The 26,702-nt window shown below is 39.3% G+C and overlaps 1 protein-coding gene across 1 annotated transcript in view; it reads right to left on the bottom strand.

Moving 5' to 3' along the window:
* tacr3a (tachykinin receptor 3a) overlaps nt 1–14,100 on the bottom strand; it is a 38,677-nt gene extending 24,577 nt beyond the window's left edge. Inside the window, exons 1-2 of the mRNA XM_033969684.2 lie at nt 13,733–14,100; nt 1,911–2,093 (exon numbers count right to left, since the gene is read on the bottom strand). Coding sequence (XP_033825575.2) covers nt 1,911–2,093; nt 13,733–14,100 — 551 coding nt within the window. The remainder of the gene's footprint in view (nt 1–1,910; nt 2,094–13,732) is intronic.
* Between the last annotated feature and the right edge of the window lie 12,602 nt (nt 14,101–26,702).

Genomic DNA, 26,702 nt, shown 5'->3' with positions numbered 1-26,702 from the left:
TGGACAAAACTTTGAAGGAGTGACACGTCTACAGTTGTGGTCAGCTTACTGCTGGACACTGCCTTATATTTATCTGAAGTGAGGAGCAGAGAGGATATTTTGAGTTCCAGTGTAGTTAGCTCCTCCACTCAGACAGATATAAGCCAGCGTCCAGCAGTAATCTGACCAGAACTGAAGAAACGGCTTGAATGAACAACCAAACATCTTCACTCTTACAACTTTTTTGTCCAGTTGACAGATTAACATTCTTCTTTTAGTATGGATCACATCTGGACGACTGAGGGATTACACAGATATGCTAAACCCAACAAATATGTGGAGTAAATGAATAATGCATGCAATTTAGGTTTCTTGAAAAGCACAGCAAAAAAATATATGGTGTTTTTCACAACACCCAAAGATAGATTAGTGAGAGTAAACAGCAAACTTCAGCAGTTAGAATGTGTATCGGTACTTTTTCAAATGTGAAATCAATATGAAAAATAATATTCGCTCGCTTTGAGACTATATTTATCTCACATGCAGCCACCTCCCCTATTTAAGTACACTCTCTGGACCAACGCAAAGGCCTATGTGACTTGTACTTTTTTATGTTTTGTAGTTTGAGTAGGTATTTTCTGTATCATGTTTACTTCACATAGATTGCACCTTGTTTCTTGTTCAGACTGTGTTTAGCTTAAAGGTCCTATATTACGCATGATGGATTCTTGTGACCTTTAAGCCGCGTTATAATGTTGTTGCCTCCTCAAAAACACACCTGGAGTTGTATTTGTGTGTGTTGTGTTTTGTTTCATTCACACATATTTGAGTAATCCTGCATTTTTAGTCTGCGGTCTGTTCCACCTTGTGATGTCACAAAGCGGTAGTTTTCGAGTTAACTTTTTTACTTTTACCTTTAGATTAGCAGCTCCAGGGTTGAAATGATCCAAATGATTCTAGTGAAGGTGTATAGAGTCTTAAAACACAGTGGGGCACGTCCTGTATCACCACATGATGACATCACAAGGTGGAACAGAGTGTTTTCTGTTTGAGAGACGAAAAACTTGTGCGAATGAAAGAAAATACAACTCCAGGTATGTTTGTGAGGAAACAACTTACCTTTCACATTCCTGATGATTAGATTTCTTTATTTAAACCCATTTAACATCTCGGTTAGGTAAGATTCTTCAAAAACAAAATGATTGTCACAGTTCTTCCTGTTTTTCATGTTTATCCTCAGTCCAGCTCGCTCCGTTTCCCAGCCTGTTCCTGTCATTTTTTTGCTACCTCCCTGTTTTCTCTGTAGCTGCCATTCATGGTCTATATACACTCCCTCTGTTCATTCAGTACTTGCTAGATTATTGATCAGTCAAGAGAGACGCTCAAGCTCTGTATTTGTTTGCAATTCTGAATCTGCATTAGTTCCTGTTTGAGCTACCTGTTTCTGAGTTTATTTTTCCAGCCTTTCCTAATTTCATTTATTGATTCCCCAAAGTGTAAGAGATTTTAGTTGATATTCAATAAGCTATTCATTCCTCAGTTGTTACTTGTTTGGACCCTCTCTGTTGGATTTACTAAGACTTCCGTTTGACTTTACTCTTTGTGTTGCATTTGAGTCGAGTTTAGCTGCGTGATAATGATGCTATGTTGTAATTAGTGAAATGAGCAGTCTACGACATTTAAATCCAGGCTCAAAACGCTCCTGTTTAGCTGTGCATGTGACTGAAAGGGGTTTATTCTGCACAATACAATACAATAATTTGTTGTTTTGCTTTACAAATTGCTTTGCTCTGCCTATTTTCACACATTTTCACACTTTCTCATTGCACCATATGCCCAATACAAATCCCCCCTCTGATGCCACAAATCTTATTAACTAGCTAATTACAATACCGTTTTACAGATGTTACACCAAAAGGCTTTATTCTCACATGAACTCATTAGCTCCGTGGGGCCACTTCACGTAGCACAGCGGCCGGGTACGCGCGGTGGTGGTGGAGTAGTAGCACAGGGGGAAGGCCAGAGCCACAGCCAGACACCAGATGACCAGGATGATGCACGTGGTGGCTTTGGCCGAGAGGCGGGGCTTCAGAGGGTGGATGATGGCCATGTACCTGCGAACACAAGAGAGAGGACGTGCGGTTGTCAGTACACTACGCTTCTATCTGTCTGACATTTTCAGTCTATGTTTATGTCAGATTTGCAAGGAGAACAACAACTCCTATATCACAAGTAGGAGGGTCGTGCTGTAGATAGATGGGTCCTGAGGAATGGAGGTGACCTTTTGTTGTTCACGTGTAGTAGTTAATGCAACCGCTTTTGTACGTGACACTCAGTTGCTATGCCAACAAGTTGATGTGAAGTTCTAGTGCAGGGGTCGGGAACCTTTTTAGCCGAGAGAGCCAAAAAAAAAGTCACATATTTTAAGATGTGTTTCTGTGAGAGCCATACAATATTTTTTTAACTCTGAATACAACTAAATGTGTGAATTTTTAAACAAGACCAACAATTTTAGAGTATAAGAAGTCTCTGAATGTATTGTTAATATATTTTTTTAATAACATCTGTGGGAGCCAAGTTTTGGTTTACGTGTGGTAATGCATGCAAATTCAGAGTGTTAATATTTTAATGTTAATAAATGATGCTTTATGTTAATATTTGATTTATATGTATAAGCTACACTTGTTTTCTTGCATTAATGTTGATTTTGAAAAATATCTTAGGATTGTCATTATTGAAGTTTTACGAAAATATGTTACCGTCACTTTAAGAGCGATAATGCGCATGAGGGAAAAGAGCACGCGCTGTGAGAACGTGTTAGTTGAGGCAGCGCATAAAGACGGAGCCAAATGGTTTTCTTACCGTAGTATTGTTTATTTTTGAGAATTACTTGATTTGATTACTTCTGTATTTATGTATGATTTATTCATTACTTATTGTGTTAACAAATGTCAGCTAAGATTTACCTGAGAGCCAAATGCAGTCATCAAAAGAGCCATGTCTGGCCCGCGAGCCATAGGTTCCCGACCCCTGTTGGCGACCAGTCTACAGCCTTCAATCAGCCCTCAGCTTTTTCTGTGTTTTTATAGTGGCCTTTAATAAGAAAAGTTTGGACACCCCTGCTCTAGTGAGTTGAGACTGTTCTTGTTTTGTCGTGAGTTACGGCCGGCAGTAGCCCTTGTGTTCAGAAAATAAACAACCAGAAGAAATTCACCGTGCTTCCTTAGACCAGAACGCTACAAAGGAAAACTACAAAATGTATAGTTTCTTATAGCAATGTATTGTCTTGATTGTATTTGCACTAGAGGAAGGGCAATGAGAATGTGAGGGGCATGGGAAACACCATCTTCATATATCTCGTTAAAATTGTTCAGTGGCTACATCAAATCGCTTATTTGTCAATTATGTCTGTAACTTCATGAAAAAATCATATTTTTTGAAAAAAAAAGATTTGAACTTTTTTCATGTGCTGAGAAGAAGAAAAACACCTCAGAAAAAAATCTTGACCAAGGCTTTCAAAATTCATGCATCAGAGGGTTAAATTTCTATGGGTTTAATGCATGCTCTGTTTAAAGATGGTCTACATAACTTTTCTGGTGGACAACTGGTTGATATGGTGTTGTTTAGTGGGTGACACCATGAAGAAAGATTGCATGTTTTTTTAAGTTTGTTCGTTTTTAATGTTTTTGGGGTTTTTTTAACAATAAAACATAATTTAAATGCCCCATATTAAACTGGTTTATATATATATATATATATATATATATATATATATATATATATATATATATATATATATATATATATATATATATATATATATATATATATATATATATATATATATATATCTCTTTTTAGTACATTTTAACAAATCACAACCTCCCCTCCTCCTCCCCTACAGATGGCACCAGGCAAGCACAGGAACACAACTGTTACATACACAATACATTAGAATTAACACATTCTTATACATTTATAGATCCTCACACACACACACACACACACACACCCACACACACACACACCCACACACACACACACACACACATACGCATACAGGTAAGTACAAACCAATATACAATATGGTAAATAACTGTAGTAAAACCAACAAAAATAAATAAATAAATCATATATTTCCATGTTTTTCGTAGCTCTCTATTGGTCACCATCTGCGTCCTCTCCACAGTCCAGTCGTCACAAAAAATATCTGATGATAAGCCACGCTCCAGATCAGACATTATTTACGCACTCTACTTTCAATATAAACTTCTGTTATAGTAGTTTTTATTGTAATAAGTTGTAAATCATTTTCAAGTTTATATAATCTCTGTTCTACACATTAATATAATAATAACCTTTATGATCTTTGCAATTTTTATTTTTTAATTACTTTCATTTCTGGTCTGGAATGTAGGTCAAACTACTTCCCCGTTTGAAATGTCAGAGGTCAATAAGGTGTCTCCGTAAATAGTTATATGGGTCTGTCCTATGTTTTAAAGCGTAAGTTTGATACTGTGTTAATCAAACGTGTGAATGAAGCTAAACACCACAACAAACTCCAGGTATGTTTTTAAGAAGGTAACAGCATTACAACATGACTTAAAGCTCACAGTTGTCAGTTTTGTGTAATATAGAACCTTCAAGAAATGCCACACATCCCAGTACGCTCCACCAGAAATGTTACTGTTAGTGCAATCTTCATTTATTTTACCTAGGCTTAGGAATAGCACAAAGAGATCATTTAAAGGTATAAATGATTTTTTATAGATATTTCTCGGTTCTGTACATTGAGTAAAGGTGTGAAAGGGGTCGATTCTGTCATTAGTATGCTGTTTGCACCCGCCTTTATCAGGCATGTCAGAGCGCTTGTTTAAGGCTACGGCCGTTCATGCCTGTGGTCTGAAGCAATAATATTAAACATAAGGCTCGACAAGCCCTCGTATTGAATCCCATTGATCTCCTATAACCAGATGGATAACCTCCCACGGACAGCTCCCCACTCTCCTCATGCAAGTGAACGTCAAACCTGCCAGCGCATTTCACTAAGATCCATCATTCTGAGTGCGTGTGAGTGGTGGGCAAGTCTTTCCATGTCTTGTTTACACAACTTGGAGTACTTACTTGAAACTTTTAACAATGATAGAGAGAAAATATAAAGATGATAAATCCAGGAATAGACGCTTTTAGTTTTACTGCACTTTTACTGCGCCGTTTCCAATTGAATTCCTCCAAAAGGTTTATTGGATTTTTTTAGTGCCCCACAGAGAATGGTTCAGGTTGGAAGGCGTGCACTGCAGTAATGGAAAGTTTAGTAAGAGAATCTGCAAAATCAATAGTAGCATAGCTTATAAAGATAACGAAGTTCCAATTTTTCATGCAGGCAGCTTCTGAAGAATGCAGCTGCACAGTGTTGAAGAAGACTGCAGAGATGCTCATTGAAAAACAACTAAAACCACAAGGAAAAGTGGTAGAAGGATTAATAGACAAGCAAATGAGATGCATTGAGATAAACTTTAGCTGGATGAATATTAATTTTGTCAGGAAAGAGGAGGATATGGAAATGCTGCTGCAGTAATGATGGAGGAAGAGGTTTGCAGCAGCTGATACAGCAGAATGGTACTGCACTGAAATAATACTGCATTTATTTTATATAGAGCGTTTCCAGATGCTCCGTTCTATACTGTGGTAAACTGTACAGGAGCGACACCTGCCTTGGGGTAGACTGACAGAAGTGAGGCTGCCAATATGTGCCATCAGCCCCTCTGACCACCACAAATCATGCACACACCACTGAACCACGGCAAAATGCAAAAGAACCACTGTCCCACTATGGCACTATGGTCTCCTGTCTAAGTCTAACCGGACATAATCCTGGCGTCTGACCACCGACGGACACCGATGGTCTAAGACGAGGTTTCATTGTTTCTGTGTCATTGTGTGTGTCATTGCGTGTGTCATTGTGTGGGTGTAGTGTGACGGTGATTGATAGTTAGAGATTCTGCACAGATTGGCAGCCACACTTTCATCAGTCCACCCTAGGGCAACTGTAGCAAAGTATCTGGGGAGTTTATGAATATTTATGCATCTAGAAAACCACAACAAAATGTTATAAATATGTATCATTTCCCATACAATTTTTACATCTGTGTAATTTATTCAGCATCACCACAATCGAGTGTCTTCTGAAGCTCACAATGGCAGAACGCTCACCAGTAACAGGATCAGACCTCATTCAAGACCCAAAGAAAAGCCAAAAATTGCTCTTGCCAACTCAACACAAATGCTTAACCCGCTATTCATCATATTCTGAAACTGTCTGCGCCGCCTCCCCATTGAATATGTCTCTCCGCTGATGTGTCTCTGTTCTGCAATAATTGTGTGGCATTTACCCTCAGCCTCATCAGTCCTACAAATGGGAGACTCTGAATGGTTCGTTTCAGACTCAATCACCAGTGTGGCTGAGGCGTGTACTATCCATCAGACGCATACAACAGAACGCATATACGTACATACGCACACACACATATACATACACACACGCACACACACACGTCTAAAATCAACAATAGTGAAATTGATTAGGTTCAGCCAGATTTTATACAGAACATTTCCATTCATCTCCCATGTTCCCAAAGCACAGAGCTGTCAGTCTGGATCCTGTTTTGTTTACCTTACTTTAAAATGCCCATATTTGCTATGGTGTCAAGGATATAATTGCTATTTAAGTACATGAAAACATAATTACCCCTGTGAATTCTTTCATTAAGGGCTTATCATTTTTTAATTTGTTGATAAGAAACAAACAGAGTAAGAAGCTTTGTGAAGGTCCACAGACAGTCAGGCTCCTGGCATGAATGCACTTTAAATCATATCCTGAAAGTTGTTGGGTTTTTTTAAGTTACTTCCATCATTTGCCTGGATCCAGAACACAGGCTTTCAATACTTTACAAACACCAGAGTTCAGATGGCCGTGATTTACAGGCAGGATAAAAACAAATATGGCTGCTTATGAGGAAAAAGAAAAAAACTCTACAAGGGATGAAAAAACATTTCAGATTTCAATGAGCAAAACAATAAAACTGATGAGAGAGATACTAGGGTGACCAATGAGCTACAGCTAGGACTGGGCATAAAATCAATGAAATCAATGAATCAAATTTAAAGTTCAAATTGATTTGTTTGGAAGAAAATTTATGTTATCAGCAGAGTGTAGCACACGGGGAGCAGAGTGTAGCACACGGGGAGCAGAGTGTAGCACACGGGGAGCAGAGTGTAGCACAGGGAGTAAAATCTTGCACAGGGCGTCAAATGAAATGTTGGGGCTGCATGTTTAATGCAATAGTTTCATCTCATTCATAAAAGATTTCCCCCATGGCCATTGGGTTAAATATGATCACTGAACACATTTTTACAGTTCTGACCATGTTCTGTAATATGTTTTGTTTTTTTGTTTTTTTTTTGCAGGGACAGGGAAAAATTTAACATTAAATGGAAAATCTAATTTTGGGGGAAAAAAATTAACAATTTTATTTTCAGGCAAAATCGGCCAGCCCTAGCTCCATTTCACCTGTCACTCAAATAAACAAATCTGACTGCACAGTCAGTTTGGTGACACAACTGATACCTCCTGTGTAAAAAAACACAGAGATAAATCTTTCTGGACCAGCCACACAAATCAAGAGCAGCAGTGTGCACAAACAAATTAACTCAAAGTTAACTCAAAGAGGTGTGAATGAAACACTAGCCTAGGTTTGGATGCTGAACCTTATAAAACTAGAATAGTAAAAATCCTTTTCAGCAGATTATGCCCTATTTTTGATGATTATTTAATAGCAGTCGAGAAAGTTCATAATGTGACCTTTTCATTCTGAATGACCTTGCTTGGGGAAACTAGCTCACAAACTTTAAACATGATTACTAATGTTCTCTCCTCTGTCCTTCATTAGTCAATCCATGTATTTTGTCTCCATTGCTTTTCATGCAAGAGCTTGAGTGTACTACATGACCAGATATAACACTCAACATGCAGCTCAAGAGGGACCTACTGCACAGCCCCAATTTTCACTGGTAACTCTCCAGATGGATCAAAACTCCTCCTCCTCCATGTTATTTTACTATAGTAAAATAAGTACAGTAGTACTTTACCCTAAATGTACTAAAAGCACATGGTTTAGAACAGACTTCATTATGTTCATGAAATTCATAATGAGATGCATTTGATGTGATTTACATTTTTGTGATACATTTTTTGTCCTAGGCACTGATCAAAACTAAGACTGTAGCATCAAAACCAGAGAGTAGTGATACTGGAAATAAGCACATAAAAAGGACAAAGTTTGACTTTTTCTAAAGAGCAGAATTATGACATGAACCCTGGAGTCACTCTCCACTGCCTTATCTTTAAATATTTATTCATTTTAGTGTGACTCAGAAACACCCTCATAGAGATCCAACTGGAGAGGAAGTAGTGACGCTAACAGTGACGTTACCAGGTGCTGCTGAGCACAGAGCCTATTCTACAGGGCTTAAATAAAATGTCTGAGGCACACTGATAACAACAATAAAAGTCCTTTATCACGACAGGAAGAGGCTGATCTTGGTGTTTTAATGATATTCACTTGTTGAAGAGAAGTACCTCATCTTACACTAGAAGGATCCACTGACGCAATGGACTGACTTGTTTCAGTTAAACCATTACTTTTTTGGAAATTACGTATTGTATAAAAATGATTTTGTATTATATAACCATGGTATGAACTAGCATTAAGTATTGAACGTTTTACTTAATATCAAAACTGAGTGGAGAGATAATTTGTGTTGTGGCAACAGTAGTGCGTACAATTGTTTAGACACATGGAAATGTCATAACTATGCAGACTAAACTGTGTCTGTGAAATCCATGCAGCGTCTAAACACTCTCCATCATCTTGTGTTTAAGCATAACAGATTCAAGAGAGGAGAGTTGAAGGGGCCAGCACACATACAGCTGTTTGGAGATTCACCAATGAGTGTGTTTACATAGGCTGGAGTATCCCGGTTATGATCAGGTTTTTGTGTCCTGGTTTTGTGTGTGTCCATATAAATACAGTATCCTGATTTCTTAGCACTGCTACTGTACTGAGTGTGTGAACTAAAGTAACAAATAGGCCTGTAGTAGGAGCAGCAACTTTCCCAAAATGACTCAAAGTCTACTAGGACTTTTAAAAAAGTTTTGTTCTAACATCATATAGCAGTCTGCTGTGCAAGAGTCACTTTTTAACAACATATTCATTCTGTGGCTGTTTATGTTACTCTGAACAGACATTTTGGGACTGTTGTATTTTTTGTTCTTAACGCCTTTTTCTGAAGCTGTGATTGTGCCTCATAATCTTCATTGAATATATATCTTGTATCTTTTCTTTGTCTTTTGTTGTTGAAAACATGTTAACTAGCCTTACATTAGTAAAGTTAACATGTTTAACTCCTTGTCGTATATGTGTCATAGTTACCATAGTTACCAGTCCAGGATCCAGGATACTCATGTATGTACATTGTGCATGTACACTGGTTTCTCTGAGCGCATGTAACGCCTGAACACTGTCTTCACCAGGATAAGGCTCATAACCTGGGCACTCCAGCTCATGTAAACACACTCATTGAGAAGGTAATGAGTGTTTGTGCAAGCAGGAGATAGTCAAAATATTAGTGGCAGAATATGGTATGTAAGTATTTTTAGCATTATACTGAAGATATAACATTCAGAAGCTGTAGCATTTACAATATTTTCACTTCTGAATGTGCTGTACAATGCATTTGTATAGATGCATGTATTCATTCAACCTGTTGAAAAAGAAACACCCTGAGAGTGCATCTATAAGGACAACATTACTATTCTCATTGTAGTTTGCTTTCAGAAGATGAAGTTAAAGTTAAATTCATTTTGAATGTTTTGCATTTTTTCCAAGTGGCTGATCCTGTGTTTTGATTGGCTGGAGTAGGACATGCTTGTGCACACTGCTGTCCTCACTCTCACCAGAGGCAATGCGATGTGCTACATGCACTAAAGTGTACTGTTGTGTAACAGTGCTACAGTGCTTCTACATGGTGGGCTACATAAAACATACCCCATGTGTGCTAAATGACAAGTAGACCATATGAAGGAACATAATTACAGCATAGAGCAGTGCAACAACACGTCCAACATGAGAGACATTGTTATAATAAGAAGAAGAGCTTTTTGCCTCCAGACACACTGACTCTAAAGTGGTTAAGTTAGATCACATTCACACCATTTGTTGCTTGATGGAATAGTCGTATTTTCAGGAAGAATGGAAGACATTCAAATGTAAGATGTATATTTATACACTGAGGATGATTAAATCCACCTGTCACTCGCTCATTGTGGAGCGGGCGGAGAAAAAATCTGTGTTTGAGCAAAGAGCTGAACAGAAACAAAGTCAATCACAATAATCAGTCTGTGAAGAGAGGGAGAAAGAGAGAAAGAGAGAAAGAGAGAGAGAGACAGAGACGGAGGAATAAGGTCACCATGTGTTTGTTTTGGAAATTGGGTGTATATTTTGGAAAATGTGTGTGGTTTTTAAAAATATGTTTTGTGTGTGGTTTGTCCTTCAGGGCCACTGTAGCATATGGTAGAGGAAGTAGGGCTGAGCAATCAATCAAATTGATTTGATTAATTCATGTTTTTAATCATCGAGATTTGAAAATCTGTAAAATTGTGAAATCGAGGAATGTTCTGAAATAAGTTTACTTCAGACCATTCTTACTTAAAAAGCAGGGATACTGTGCAGTTACACAATAGACATTGTAAAAAACAATCTCATTCTAATTTTAACTCTTAAAATTTGATTTTAAGTCTATACAAATGTAACTGAAGGCAATTTAAAATTTCTTAAATGAAAGGGTTTGATAAAAATGAAAATGTGTTATTGTCTAACAGTCCCTGCTGTGACTTTGATTCAAATCGATACAAATACAAATAAAAATCATCCAGTGTCTGCAAGAAATATGTAGAGTTTATTTTTTGTCCATGTGATCCAGTCCTATACTCAAGTTTGCAATTTTCCATAATAGATGCTAAGGCTCTTTACTAATGTTTGAGGCACTAATCCTCTCTTCTGATCACAGCCAAATTAAATTCAAATACTAAAAGGCCCAATTAGCCACAACTAATGCTCCTCAGACTGTGTGTCTTATGTACTTGGCTGGACAGAGGACAATGTTGTCAGGTCTGCTCCTTTGTTAACCCTATAGTCGCCTTTGCATTTCCCTCTCCAACAGCGTCCTGCCTCGTAGAAACACACTGGACTGCACTAAAGGCACTGCTCATATACAACATCACAGACGGGGCCAACTCCTGCCCCGTGCCATTTCAAAACATCAGAGCAGAGACTCATTCTGGGGTTAGAAGAAAGTGACCATGAGTTATACTGGCGCGGTGCAGGGGCGCGGTGCAGGGACGCGGTGCAGGGGCGCGGTGCAGGGGCGCGGTGCAGGGGCGCGGTGCAGGGGCGCGGTGCAGGGGCGCGGTGCAGGGGCACGATGCTGCTCTCTTTCTCTGGGCACCAGCATTAACACAATCACTCTGACATATGCAGCAAACATGAAAATACAATTGGAAAAAGAGTCAAAACAAGTTTGGACTGAGGAAGTGGTGCACACCTCAACCCAATAGCCTTGTGAAGATAGAGAGAAAGGGACAGATAGAGATGTGGAGAAAGAATGAGAGAGGAAGAGGGAGGGATGGGGAGAGAGAGACAACTGGCTTTCATCATGAGCTGCTGTAATCCCCTCAGTGGAACATGATAACAACGGACCAATGATCAGAGCATCAGAAAGAGACTGCAAATTACATAAAGCGGACAGATCAGTGCAGCCCCTCTCAGTGCAGCCCCTCTCAGTGCAGCTCCTCTCAGTGCAGCTCCCCTCAGTGCAGCCCCTCTCAGTGCAGCCCCTCTCAGTGCAGCCCCTCTCAGTGCAGCCCCTCTCAGTGCAGCTCCTCTCAGTGCAGCCCCTCTCAGTGCAGCCCCTCTCAGTGCAGCCCCTCTCAGTGCAGCACCTCTCAGTGCAGCTCCCCTCAGTGCAGCTCCCCTCAGTGCAGCTCCCCTCAGTGCAGCACCTCTCAGTGCAGCCCTCTCAGTGCAGCCCTCTCAGTGCAGCACCTCTGCCATGCTTTATTTTTGAGGGGGTGGAAGTCTCTGAAGGGGCACCATGGCTAAGTTGCTGTTTTCAGTTCTTTTTCTCTAAAGCCTGAGGCTCACACACACTGGGATACACAGGAACAACATAATAATATAATCCACAACTGTGTGTTTAGTAAATGTGGATAAAAAAAAAAAAACAAAAAACCACAACTGGATTTTTGATTAAGCTAATAACAGAAATGTGCAAAGACCCAGATGATTTTTTTCTTTCTTACCACATTTTTCTTTCTTTCTTTCTTTCTTTTTAAATACACCAAGAAAAAAAGTAAAATAATAGAATGAATGTGAGAGAAACATAATGAGGCAACAAAAAGTGTGAAAACAGAGACTTTTCTGAGGTGACTGATGTAGCAGGAGGTGTGTGACGGTGTCTGTGTGGAAATAGCCACACTGCTGCAAATGAGAAATCCTCAGGGATTTTTGTATTAAGCAGACTGGATTATTGCTGCTATTTGCCAAAGATGGAGTCTTGTGTTTTGCACAAGGCTGCAAGGCCAATAAAGGTCACAGATATGTGAAACATGCAGAATAGTTAATAGAAATATGTTTTAAGACTAAGTTATTTGTGAATGAAGCATGTGGAGAGCACTGCACCCCCCATGAAAGATATGTTTTCTACAAACTCCAAACTGCATCAGTAAAAAACAGTGCCCCACCTTCCCACAAAGTAAAAAAAGGGCTGAAATATATGACTCTACATGTCACCAAACATTATCCTATTAGATGAACCAGCAGGTCTTTAACACAGCTATAATGAAGTCATTTAGTCCTGTTTAGAAACAGTGTTAACCAAATAATGTGAATAGTGTGTGTGCATAAACATTACATTACACACTGGTGGAAAGAAAAATAAGCAAAAATAGCAAAATCACCATTAGTATTTTTGTAGCAGGCCTGGGAAGATGGTAATACTGCCACAAAATGTACAGTTATTTCAACATAAATGCTACTCTCACGGACTTATACTAGATGGAATTGATTTTTCTGTCTCAATTGTTGGAGAGGAACATTATGGCGGCCAGTATTTCATTGAGATGTACAGTCTGCGTCATAAAATGGAATGTAGACCTTTAAGTTTTGTGTGTGCATGTTTTTTGCTTTAAGATGACAAGAAAACTAAAGCAAATCTAAAAAGGGGCTTGGCAGCTTACATCTCAATGGTCAAGCAGAGCCACCTGTTACACAGAGACAAAAAAGATCCATCATCTAGTGCATCATTTGAGCAGCACATCAAACACGGGGACTTTTTCCAAACAAAGGATTTCCCATGGCCTCAGGTGGAAGCAGCATGCCTAAGCAGAATGATAAGAACATGTCCAGAAAAGCATGCATGAAGCGTTTGAGATGAAAGCCCCTGAATCACAGGAGCATTGTTCATTTACTACAGCCTCACACCAGCCTCTAGTCTCTTTGATCAAACCAGAGACAGAGTACAGGGCTGGAACTTGGATGATAAATGATTTAATTAAACATTTCAGCGCAGCCTCCACACATACACGAAGGAGAAAAGAATCTTAATGTAGTCTCAAAAGTTGATATAAAACACCCACCTGTCCACTGCGATGGCCGTCATGGAGTAGATGCTCGCAAACACAGATGTCACGGGGAAAAAGTTATGGAATTTACAGTATGCTTCCCCAAAGTACCACACCCCGTGCGAGGCGTAGATAAAGTTTATGAGGGTGTTGAACGCGGCCATTGACGCGTCAGAAAAAGCCAGGTTCAGGAGGAAATAATTGGTGACCGTCCTCATGCGTTTGTGCGCCAGGATTATCCAGATGACGATGAGGTTTCCAAACACCGCCACGGCCAGGATGAAGCTGTAGGCGATGGACCAGAGCGCCACGCGCCACGGGGGCTGCGCGAACTTGTTGGTGTAGTTCATCGCGGCGTTTGATTCATTTTGTAAAACCTCCATTCTCTTCGTCCTTTCTTGGGAAACAGCCGACCTTAAAGATGTTTCTAGATAAAGTCTCTTGCGCAGGCAGTAGTCTGTCTCCAGGCTTTCATAGCGCGTAATGTGAAGTCATCCACAAAGAGAAGCTCTCCTCTGAATCCCCGTTATCCCACTGACCTGCTCTGCTCACTCCTCGGTAATAACAAGCACAGGAGCTTGGAGTGTCCTCGGGCGCCTGTTGAATGTGCTGGAGAGCGCACAGACTCCAGCAGCAGTTTGGAGCAGCGCGCACTGAGCACTCAGTGACGCACGGAGTGGCACAAATGGAGCGAGGGATTGATTGATACGTGTGGCTGCTGTTTAAACTTGAATAAATAACAGATGGCCCATGCTGTGTCCAATGTAGACTAGTGCCTTCATGTCGTTTGAAATGATCTCGCCTTGGCAGTACTGTGAATGCAGCGTGAGACAGGATATTGAAACGATATGAACAATAAGTCAGCAAAGGTTGATGTCCACACAAGAGAAAAACAAATATAACAGAAGAAATTAACTATAACGTCATGGAGCTGTTGGAGGCTACAGCTCCATGTCCAGTGTGCAGCCTCAGGCTTATACTCAGGTGTGATTTGTTTTATCAGTTTATTTAGATTTTTTGTTTCTTTTTTTCAGTTGAACTGGGTTGGTTTAAGAGGAACAATATCAGGGTTTAAATAATGCATGAAATAAAATGTTTAAAAAGTAAACAGTACTGACAGTTTTAGCCCTTTATTTTGTATCCCAGTCACATCTCCATGATTTCCCCCCACTCGTTTTGAGTGACCTTTTGATGTGATGTGTCACTGTATAATGTGCCTCTTATTACAGTGTTGGATCATCCTCACACAGGGGAATCCCAGTGTACTCAGCTGGAATCGTGAGCTGCTGTTGAATTGACTCCTTCCTCTTACTGTCGTATTCCCACTACCAACTGGCATCTAGCCCATCTTCATCTCCTCTTATCCTCTGTCTTCTATGTCCTGCATTTTCTGCTCACGTTTCTCACTTCTCATTGGTGTGATACTTGACAATGGTACTCGTCCACCTGCAGCTGCCACACCTTTAAATAAGGCAGTTTGATCACATAAAAAGAAACATATTGCTAAATAGTTAGATAAAAAAAACAGGTTTTCACAGGAGAACTCTCTTTGGGTTGTGTCAGCCATATTTCAGGGCTGGTTTTCTGCACATACAAAAGCAGATGGAGATGACAGATGCTTCAAACACCACAAAAATACATATTTAACTAACACATGGATTTATAAAAACGTTTAATGAGGTACCTTTGGACCTTCTGAAAAGACGCCTTTCTAACTGTGCCCGCACTGTTCTGCACATGAACAATAAAGCATAGCAAAAAAAAGTTCTTTACAGTGTTTGAGTTTTTGTTTAATTTACACAGAAATCTATTCATGTTTTTGTTCTGTTTTGGGCCAATCATTATTAATAATTGGTTTAATTACATATGGTAGCTTACATTTTACACACACACACACACACACACACACACACCCACACACACCCCCACACACACACACACACACACACACACACACACACATACACACACTCACACAGATCAGGCACAGCTCCCAAATAAAGTATATAAACACACTCAAGTGTAAACAAGTAGACATAAACATGTGTATACAAGTACAAACCAATATAAAACATGAAAAATATTGTAAAATAAACAGAAATAGATAATAATTAAATAATATATTCACCATCAGCCCCTCTCCACAGCACAGTCGTCACTTTTACTATTTGAGCCACGCTCCAGATCAGACATTATTTATGCTCTCTACTTTCATTATGAACTTCTGTTATAGTAGTTTTCATTATAATTATATTATTATTATATTATATATAATAATAATATATTATATATAATATATTATATTATTATTATTATACAAGGGGTCCGCAACCTTTAACCCCCAAAGACCTGGTTTTCAAGAAAAACAAAACAAAACCAAACACTGGATTACAGACTCTAAATTTTAAAACTCTAAAGTTTCTCTAAACTGTATAATGTGCCTCTTATTACAGTGTTGGATCATCCTCACACAGGGGAATCCCAGTGTACTCAGCTGGAATCGTGAGCTGCTGTTGAATTGACTCCTTCCTCTTACTGTCGTATTCCCACTACCAACTGGCATCTAGCCCATCTTCATCTCCTCTTATCCTCTGTCTTCTATGTCCTGCATTTTCTGCTCACGTTTCTCACTTCTCATTGGTGTGATACTTGACAATGGTACTCGTCCACCTGCAGCTGCCACACCTTTAAATAAGGCAGTTTGATCACATAAAAAGAAACATATTGCTAAATAGTTAGATAAAAAAAACAGGTTTTCACAGGAGAACTCTCTTTGGGTTGTGTCAGCCATATTTCAGGGCTGGTTTTCTGCACATACAAAAGCAGATGGAGATGACAGATGCTTCAAACACCACAAAAATACATATTTAACTAACACATGGATTTATAAAAACGTTTAATGAGGTACCTTTGGACCTTCTGAAAAGACGCCTTTCTAACTGTGCCCGCACTGTTCTGCACATGAACAATAAAGCATAGCAAAAAAAAGTTCTTTACAGTGTTTGAGTTTTTGTTTAATTTACACAGAAATCTATTCATGTTTTTGTTCTGTTTTGGGCCAATCATTATTAATAATTGGTTTAATTACATATGGTAGCTTACATTTTACACACACACACACACACACACACACACACACACACACACACCCCCACTCACACACACACACACACACACACACACCTACACACACTCACACAGATCAGGCACAGCTCCCAAATAAAGTATATAAACACACTCAAGTGTAAACAAGTAGACATAAACATGTGTATACAAGTACAAACCAATATAAAACATGAAAAATATTGTAAAATAAACAGAAATAGATAATAATTAAATAATATATTCACCATCAGCCCCTCTCCACAGCACAGTCGTCACTTTTACTATTTGAGCCACGCTCCAGATCAGACATTATTTATGCTCTCTACTTTCATTATGAACTTCTGTTATAGTAGTTTTCATTATAATTATATTATTATTATATTATATATAATAATAATATATTATATATAATATATTATATTATAATTATTATACAAGGGGTCCGCGACCATTAACCCCCAAAGACCTGGTTTTCAAGAAAAACAAAACAAAACCAAACACTGGATTACAGACTCTAAATTTTAAAACTCTAAAGTTTCTCTAAACTTTAGAGAAAATTGTCACATGATGCATTGTAAAAGATGCATTTTGGGCAGAAGATGACGTTCAAAATTCTCTCAAATTACAGAGTAGTAAAGTTATTTAAATTTAACCCAGCGCAATGCTTTTTGGTGCACATCATCTTAAGGGTCTCTAATAATCGTTAATACATTTATAATCACTCCACTTTATTTTGTCTGCGCCTTCACTTTGTCTCATACACTTATACAAACTATTTCTTAAAACTGACTGATATTGACAATTTGGGATTTTTAATTTTTTTTATTAACCCATTTAAACCCATCGATCATAATAGTGACCACTAAAAATTGTGTACTTTTAAAGCTCAATATGTCTTACTGTGAATATTTTCAATGCATGACAAAAGATGTTTTATAACAAAGACAGTGGCATTAAATGAAAATGAATAAAAGATTTCATATTTTTATCAGTAATGCTCTTAATAATTCACTCTTAAATATTCTCCATCTAGAAACACTGTGTCACCATATTTCTGTGTTGTTTTTTTTTGTTTTGTTTTTATTTAAAACTGTAAAAAAAAAAGCTTAAGTAATTGCACCTTTTTGAATCTCGTGTTTTTTCATATTGTGATTTTGATTTGATAACTATTACTTGTGCAGCTCTCCTGTTGCACTGTGGACAGCCAGCGTTTAAGATTAAGAATAGATTGGATCTTTGGTGAATTATATTAAAGCAGATTTAAGACATTTTCCACAATAGAGTTCCCCCTACAGCTCCGTTATGAGAATACACTGTCAGAGAACAGACTCAAAAATGTTTGGGTTTTTCTCTTTCTCTTTTTTGTTTTTTTGTTTTAAAGAAACATATTGCTAAATATTTAAATTTAAAAAAACAACAGGTATTCACAGGAGAACTCTCTTTGGGTTGTGCCAGCCATATTTCAGGGCTGGTTTTCTGACAAAAGCAGGTGGAGACAACAGACGCTTCAAATACCCCAAAAATACATATTTAACCATCACAAGGATTTATAAAAATGTTTAATGAGGTAAATATGTTACTTAGTTCTGCTATAATAAACAATTATATTAATAAATCAGTGATATATTGGCATTTATATGTAAGTATAGCAACACACTCATGCTCAAATGTGGAATGTGAAATCACCTGGCGACACGTGACATCACCTGGCAACACGTGACATCGCCTGGCGACACGTGACATCGCCTGGCAACACGTGACATCGCCTGGCGACACGTGGCTTTGTGATGACATCGACAGATTCTATGCAGAAGTCTGTAAGTGTAGCACAAACCCAGCATCACTTCAATTTAGCACTCGAACGAGCACGCAGCGACCGAACTCAGAGCAGCAAACATGACCAAAGACTGGAGCGACTTTACTCCCGAAGACGACGAACTCCTCTACAGTGAGGAATTTAACTTGATGGAGGAGTTGGGGATAACATCCACCAATGCAGACCTTCTTGAGGAGGGTCCTTCTCCATCTTTTGAGGAGTTGGAGCAGCTCGAGAAGCCGGTGATAGCATCCACCGGTGCAGACCACACCTCTGGACCTTCTGAAAAGGCGGGTCACGCCTTTCTAACTGTTGAGGAGTTGGAGAGAGAGCAGTTAGGGCCTCTAAACCATGAGAGGTCTAAGGAGGAAGAGGAGAGGGGCATGGCCTTAGTCATGTCTCAATTCGAAATGGCCTCTAAAGTTGCTCAAACTTTAGATGCAAGAGAGAAACATCTGCTCCAAGAGCTCGAGGACCTGAGGATTCTTCGAGAACAAGACCATGATCAGCACCAGGAGGAGAAGTTAAAGCTAGAAATGATTATTCTCACTCATAACACTCAGATGGAGAGAAAGGACAGAGCAGCCCAAGAACTCCAGACTGAGCTGGACAAGGTCAAAGAGGAGAATAGACTTTTACTGAGAGAGTCTGAGGAACTGAAACGTGCGATTCAGTTCAAAGATGGAGAAATAAGTCAGCTTGTGAAAAAGCACAAGAAAGACAAGTTAATGGTCCTGAAGAACACTCAAATGGAGAGAACAAACAAAACAATCCAAGAACTCCAAACTGAACTGGCTCAAGTGAAGGAGGAGAGAGGAGCAATTAGACATCAGTCAGGTGAGCTGAAACACCAGCTTCAGACCAAAAACGGCAATATTGAAGTACTGGAGAAACAGGTCGCTGAAATTAAAGCCACGTTGAAGCAAATTCGAGAAGACTCCAGCCAAAAATCCAAAGAATGGAACATCGAAAAGCAAAGTTTCCGCAAGGACACTGCTGATCTAAAATCCAAACTGCAAGAAAAATCTTTGGAGAATGCAAAGCTGATGGAGCAGAACACTCGACTGGAGCGTGCTCTGTCCAACCTTAAAAGAGACATGTCTGCTCTGGTTCAGTTCTCTAATAAACTGGAGGTAAAGCAAAAAGAGGACGCTGAGCAGAAGATCCAGATGCTCCAACAGATTCAAAACAAAGAGTCACAGGTCCAAAAGAAGGAGGAGGAGAAGGACGCCATTTTGAAGACCTATGAGGAGCTGAAGGAAGTGCTGAAAAAGTCACAAGTAGAGCGCTCCCTGTTGGAAGAGCGATCCAGTGCATTAAATCGGAAGCTGAGGAGTGCAGAAAAACAGCGCTCCCTGCAGCTTCAACGATGCCAAGCGTTAGAGCAGGAGCTGAAGAGCACGAAGGAACAGCGCTCCCTGCTGGATACGAGCAGAGCAAAACAAAACAAAACAATCCAAGAACTCCAAACTGAACTGGCTCAAGTGAAGGAGGAGAGAGGAGCAATTAGACATCAGTCAGATGAGCTGAAACACCAGCTTCAGACCAAAAACGGCAATATTGAGGTACTGGAGAAACAGGTCGCTGAAATTAAAGCCACGTTGAAGCAAATTCGAGAAGACTCCAGCCAAAAATCCAAAGAATGGAACATCGAAAAGCAAAGTTTCCACAAGGACACTGCTGATCTAAAATCCAAACTGCAAGAAAAATCTTTGGAGAATGCAAAGCTGATGGAGCAGAACACTCGACTGGAGCGTGCTCTGTCCAACCTTAAAAGAGACATGTCTGCTCTGGTTCAGTTCTCTAATAAACTGGAGGTAAAGCAAAAAGAGGACGCTGAGCAGAAGATCCAGATGCTCCAACAGATTCAAAACAAAGAGTCACAGGTCCAAAAGAAGGAGGAGGAGAAGGACGCCATTTTGAAGACCTATGAGGAGCTGAAGGAAGTGCTGAAGAAGTCACAAGTAGAGCGCTCCCTGCTGGAAGAGCGATCCACTGCGTTAGACCGGGAGCTGAGGAGTGCAAAGGTAGAGCGCTCCCTGCTGGAAGAGCGATCCAGTGCGTTAGACCAGGAGCTGAGTAGTGCAAAGGTAGAGCGCTCCCTGCAGCTTGAAAGATGCCAAGCGTTAGAGCAGAAGCTGAAGAGCACAGAGGAACAGCGCTCCCTGATGGAGGAGATGAGCAGAGCACTGGAGCAGGATCTGGAGAGGAAAAGGAGGAAGTGGTACAGGAGGCTCCTGCCTATCTAAACCCTCTGTCCACCCCCCGCACTGTTCTGCACATGAACAATAAAGCATAGTAAAAAAAAGTTCTTTACAGTGTTTGAGTTTTTGTTTAATTTACACAGAAATCTATTCATGTTTTTGTTCTGTTTTGGGCCAATCATTATTAATAATTGGTTTAATTACATATGGTAGCTTACATTTTAATATATCACACCAACACCTCCCCTCCCCCCACCTCCCCCTACAGGTGGCACCCGGCGAGCGCAGGAACAGAGCATAACTGTTACATACACAAATACATTAAGATTAACACATTCCTATACATTCAAACATCCTCACACACGCACACACGCACACCCCCACACACACACCCCCACACACCCACCCCCACCCCCACCCCCACACACACCCCCACACACACACCCCCACACACCCACACACACACACCCACACACCCCAACACACACACTGATCAGGCACAGCTTCCAAATAAAGTATATAAACACACTCAAGTGTAAACAAGTAGACATAAACATGTGTATACAAGTACAAACAATATACAATATGAAAAATAACAGTAAAATAAACAGAAATAGATACTACTACTACTACTACTACTACTACTACTACTAATAATAATAATAATAATAATAATAATAATAAATAATAATAATAATAATATGTTTCCATCTTTTTAATAGCTGTCTATTGGTCACCATCAGCCCCTCTCCACAGCACAGTCGTCACTTTTACTATTTGAGCCACGCTCCAGATCAGACATTATTTATGCTCTCTACTTTCATTATGAACTTCTGTTATAGTAGTTTTCATTATAATTAATTATTATTAATGCTATAGTTTATATAATATTATATCTCTGTTTTATTATACCAGGGGTCGGCGACCTTTGACCCCCAAAGTCCTGGTTTCCACGAAAAAAACAAAAAAACACTGGGTGCCACAAAAACTTTCTGAGATCTAAAATGAAGATAATACTGTTTGTTTTTTTTACCTTTACGCTTTGTATAAACAACTATAGTGTGTTACTTATGAAATCCATGAGGTTCTGCAGAGACTCTGACCCTCTGCACAGAGTCTGCATCAGGGCGGTGTCTTTACACAGGACTGTGAGCTGTGTGTGTGAGCCGTGAGGGGGGTTTGTGTTTAACATGTGAGTGAGAAGCTTATTGTGAGCGATGAAAAATAATAAAATATTATTTTATTATTTAATATTTAGTATATATTTAGTCAAGTACAATTTAAAAGAAATAACTAACACAACTGAAATACATCTTAATGTCATTGGCCGTATTTCACAAAGCACGATGAACTTACTCTGAATTATTTATTTTTTTCTCAGAGTTGTGGCTCTGAGAGTGATACATTAACATAGAAATTATAAAGACATTATAGAAGCATTTCAGAGCTCTCACAAAAGCCTTCTATCCAAGTTATCCTTCATACAGCAGTTGAAATCCATCCATCTATCCATTTTTTTCCGCTTATCTGGGGCTGGGTGGGGGCATCAGTCTAAGCAGGGGCTGCCAGACTTCCCTCACCCCAGACACGTCCTCCAGCTCCTCCGGTGGGACCCCAAGGCGTTCCCAGGCCAGCCGAGAGACATAGTCCCTCCAGCGTGTCCTGGGTCTTCCCCGGGGCCTCCTCCCGGTGGGACATGCCCAGAACACCTCCCTAGGGAGGCGTCCAGGAGGCATCCTGAGCAGATGCCCGAGCCACCTCAGCTGGCTCCTCTCAACGTGTAGGAGCAGCGGCTCTACTCCGAGCTCCTCCCGTGTGACCGAGCTCCTCACCCTATCCCTAAGGGTGCGCCCGGCCACTCTGCGGAGGAAGCCCATTTCAGCCGCTTGTATCCGCGACCTTGTCCTTTCGGTCATTACCCAGAGCTCATGACCATAGGTGAGGGTAGGAACGTAGATTGACCGGTAAATCGAGAGCTTTGCCTTCCGGCTCAGCTCCTTCTTCACCACAACGGACCGATACAGCGACCGCATCACTGCAGACGCTGCACCGATCCGCCTGTCAATCTCACGCTCCATCCTTCCCTCACTCGTGAACAAGACCCCGAGATACTTGAACTCCTCTAGGAGTTCAGTTGAAATCCCCAATAATAAATTCAAATTTGTTATCATATTGACTGTACAACATTAGCATTTCTGTCATGAAGTGTGACCTATCTTCATTTGGTGCATAAATATTTAAAATAGTAATTCCACTGTCTAGAATTGTTCCATTAAGACATATCTGCGCTCTGGGTGGTTCTGTTTTGATTTGAGTGAAAAGGATGTATTTTTATGAATTAGAAAAGCAACTCCCATTTATTTTGGTTATGACTTGAGTAACAGACTTGTCCAGCTCAGTCTCAGTGCTTTGTGTTCACCACGGGACAAGTGAGTTTCCTGTAGTAATGTAACATCAGCCTTTTACATACATATATACAGCAAACACTTTAGAACTGACTTTTTCATGATAATATTTTATTAAATACAGTCCCTTGAGATGCATTATCTCTTTTTTGAGGGGGTCATGATGTTTAAAGTTCAACATGTTTGTAGTTAAACTATAAAGATCTTTGGTTATTTTCTACATAAATCTGCTGCTACAATGATGAAACGGAATAATTGTGACAAGTGATCTATTAAATAATCTGTTGTAAATAGGTTGTATTTTGATAAACAAAATTGTAATCTGGATTACAGACAAAACATGACTAAAACATGACAAAAGATGTTTTATAACAAAGACAGTGGCATTAAATGAAAAGTAATAAAAGATTTCATATTTTTATCAGTAATGCTCTTAATAATTCACTCTTAAATATTCTCCATCTAGAAACACTGTGTCACCATATTTCTGTGTTTTTTTTTGTTTTGTTTTGTTTTTTTTGTTTCTTTTTTAACTGTAAAAAGATAGAGGAGTGGACATTTTATTATAAAGCTTAAGTAATTGCACCTTTTTGTATCTCGTGTTTTTTCATATTGTGATTTAGATTTTTTTTTACAATTACTTGTGCAGCTCTCCTGTTGCACTGTGGTCAGTCAGCGTTTAAGATTAAGAATAGATTGGATCGTTGGTGAATTAAATTAAAGCAGATTTAAGACATTTTCCAAAATAGAGCTCCTCCTACAGCTCCGTTATGAGAATACACTGTCAGAGAACAGACTCAAAAATTTTTTTTTTTCTTTCTCTCTCTCTCTTTTTTTTTTTTTTTTTTTTTTTTTTTTAAGTACGAGTCTATTGACCTTATTCTGCTTTTCCACACTTTTCCTGTAAATGCTCCAAACTGTGCATTCTTTGTGGTGGTTCTTCTGGTTAAGCGGGAAGCCTATTCATTTCGGTGGAGGATCTGTGTAAAATGATGGACAAGTCAACACTGAAACATCTTTGGGGTTTGTATAGAACAGATTTGCTGTGAAGATCTGCAGCCCCACGTAAAATGATACAACCCTGATGTCAATGGCGTCCACGACAACTTCAGAATTACGGTGAATGTCACTCCTGTCACTCCTGGATGTGAGTGATCAGCCACACCAGTGATTTTTGTTTCAATCTTACATCAAATCCAATTAGAAAATGTATTGAAACTCCGCTCCACCCCAGCTTGAACTGATCCAAACATATATGTGTAGATAAACTAAAAAGTAAACAAAAACTGTATTTTGGGGGACATTTCTTGGTATAAGAATCAATATTATTTAGATAGATATTTATTTATTTATTTGGTCATTACATTCAAATCAAACATTATTCAACTTGTATAAGGTTGTACATAACATTTCTATCATGACCGAAAGGGTTTAGACTGAAGTAAAAAAAATAATAAAAAAAAACTTATAATGCCTCACCCATTTTAATAACACACAAGAATTCAAAGAAAAGCAGCATCAGTTCTACAACATATGACTAAATATGTAACAAAAGAAAAAACTACAAACCACGACAGTTCACATGAATCACTCCTGAGTCCTGTCATTTTCAAAAAGTCATGTTTTATACCTCTTTTTAAATGCTTCTATTGTGTAGGAGCTTTTTAATTTATCATCGAGGTTGTTCCACACACTAACCCCTCGAACAGAAACACACTGATGTTTTTTATTGGTTCTAGTCTTAATTTTTTTGAATATACCTGTTTCCACCCATTTGCTCCCTCAATCAGTGTCAATATATCAATAGTATGAGGTTTTTTGGGGTTTTTTTTTGTTGATTATTTACAGCAATGACTTGCCACAACTCTCAGACCAGAGTGTCACGTTAAAGCTAACAATAACTAGCATGCTAACAGAGCATCCCTGGTTCTCCAATGATAAAGTCCTTTTTAATGCAGAACACATTTTTCTCCCATTTTGCCCCTAAGAACTGTTTTTTTTACCACATTCACAGCGAAAACGGTGCCTTCATCGCGCGTCTCTGACCTGCAGGTGCATCCATGGCACCGTCACTGATTGTATCTTGTGTCTAATCAACAAACGGGGTGTGAAGAATACAAAGTGAATATCTGTTTGCTGTAAGTGCAGACAAAAATCTGATGATATGATATGAATTAGAAGGTTAGAGTTGGTCTTTCTCCTGTGTTGTTCTTCTGCTCTTGTGGTTGTTGCGGGTTGTGTTTTTGGAGTAGAGCGGTCACGTCTTTGTCAGTCCGCCCCCTGAATGAATTTACAACCTCAGAGTGTGACTGAGACGTCGCACACATGAAAAACAAATATATAATTACGTAACAAATAAAAAAACAGACACATTTACAGGTCCTATATTACGCAAAATTGACTCTTGTGTGCTTTAAACCATGTTATAATGCTGTTATCTACTCAAAAACATACCTTTAGTTGTGTTTTGTTTCATTCACACATGTTTGAGTAACCCCAAAATGCCCTGTTTCACTTTGTGATGTCATCAAGCAGTAGTTTACAAGTTAACATCTACTTTTTACTTTTAGTTGAATAGAGATGGGCAATTCCAGGGCTGAAATCATCCAAATGATTCTAGTGAAGGCACAGGGAATTTAGAAACACAGTGGAGCACTTCCTGTATTACCACATGACATCACAAGGTGGAACAGAGTGTTTTCTGTTTGAGCGAAGACCTCATGTGTTTATGTGTTAAACATGAATGAAACAAAACAAAACTCTGGTATGTTTTTGATGAAGAAACAACATTATAACATAGATCAGGAAATAGTGTAATACGGGCCCTTTAATATTGTCACTTGTGAATAAAATAGATTGATTTTACGTCACTTACTTCGCGTGTTATTTCTTCCACTGGGGTAAGAGTGGGCTTCTCGAACAGACACCATATGGTCATCCTGGACACCCATCAGCAGCACTGCGACAGACAATAGTTGGAGGGGGGGTGTAAAATGCTGTGATTTGCATGTGAAGCATATTTCCTCTCAGTCCAGTCCTGACCTCTGTGTTTCCTCACATCTTTGAAGCCGCTGTCTAATGAGGCGCTGTCTGCTTTTGTTATGGGCCTGACACAGAGCTGACTGGTGTAATTGAATTATGGCATTTATTTTGAACATAATGCAAAGTAATGAGGTTGTTGATGTGTTTTTGTGATCATTTTAGTGTTACTTTGTGGGCAAATGTACAGATGTCCACATTAAAGGTCCTTTATTGTGGAAAATTGAGCTTTAAGCCATGTTATAATGTTGTTATCTGCTCAAAGACATGCTCTGAGTTGTGTGCTGTTTCATTCACACATGCTTGAGTAACCGTTTATTATTAGTCTGTTTATATCGCCAAAGCTCAAAATGCTCTGTTCTACCTTGTGATGTCGTGAAGTGGCAGGTTTTAAGTTAGCATCTATGTTTTGCCTT

This window comes from Periophthalmus magnuspinnatus, chromosome 1 (assembly GCF_009829125.3).
Source record: "Periophthalmus magnuspinnatus isolate fPerMag1 chromosome 1, fPerMag1.2.pri, whole genome shotgun sequence".
NCBI lineage: Eukaryota > Metazoa > Chordata > Actinopteri > Gobiiformes > Gobiidae > Periophthalmus > Periophthalmus magnuspinnatus.
Note: the sequence above shows the minus strand (reverse complement) of the source record. Positions and strands in the feature narration are given on the sequence as shown.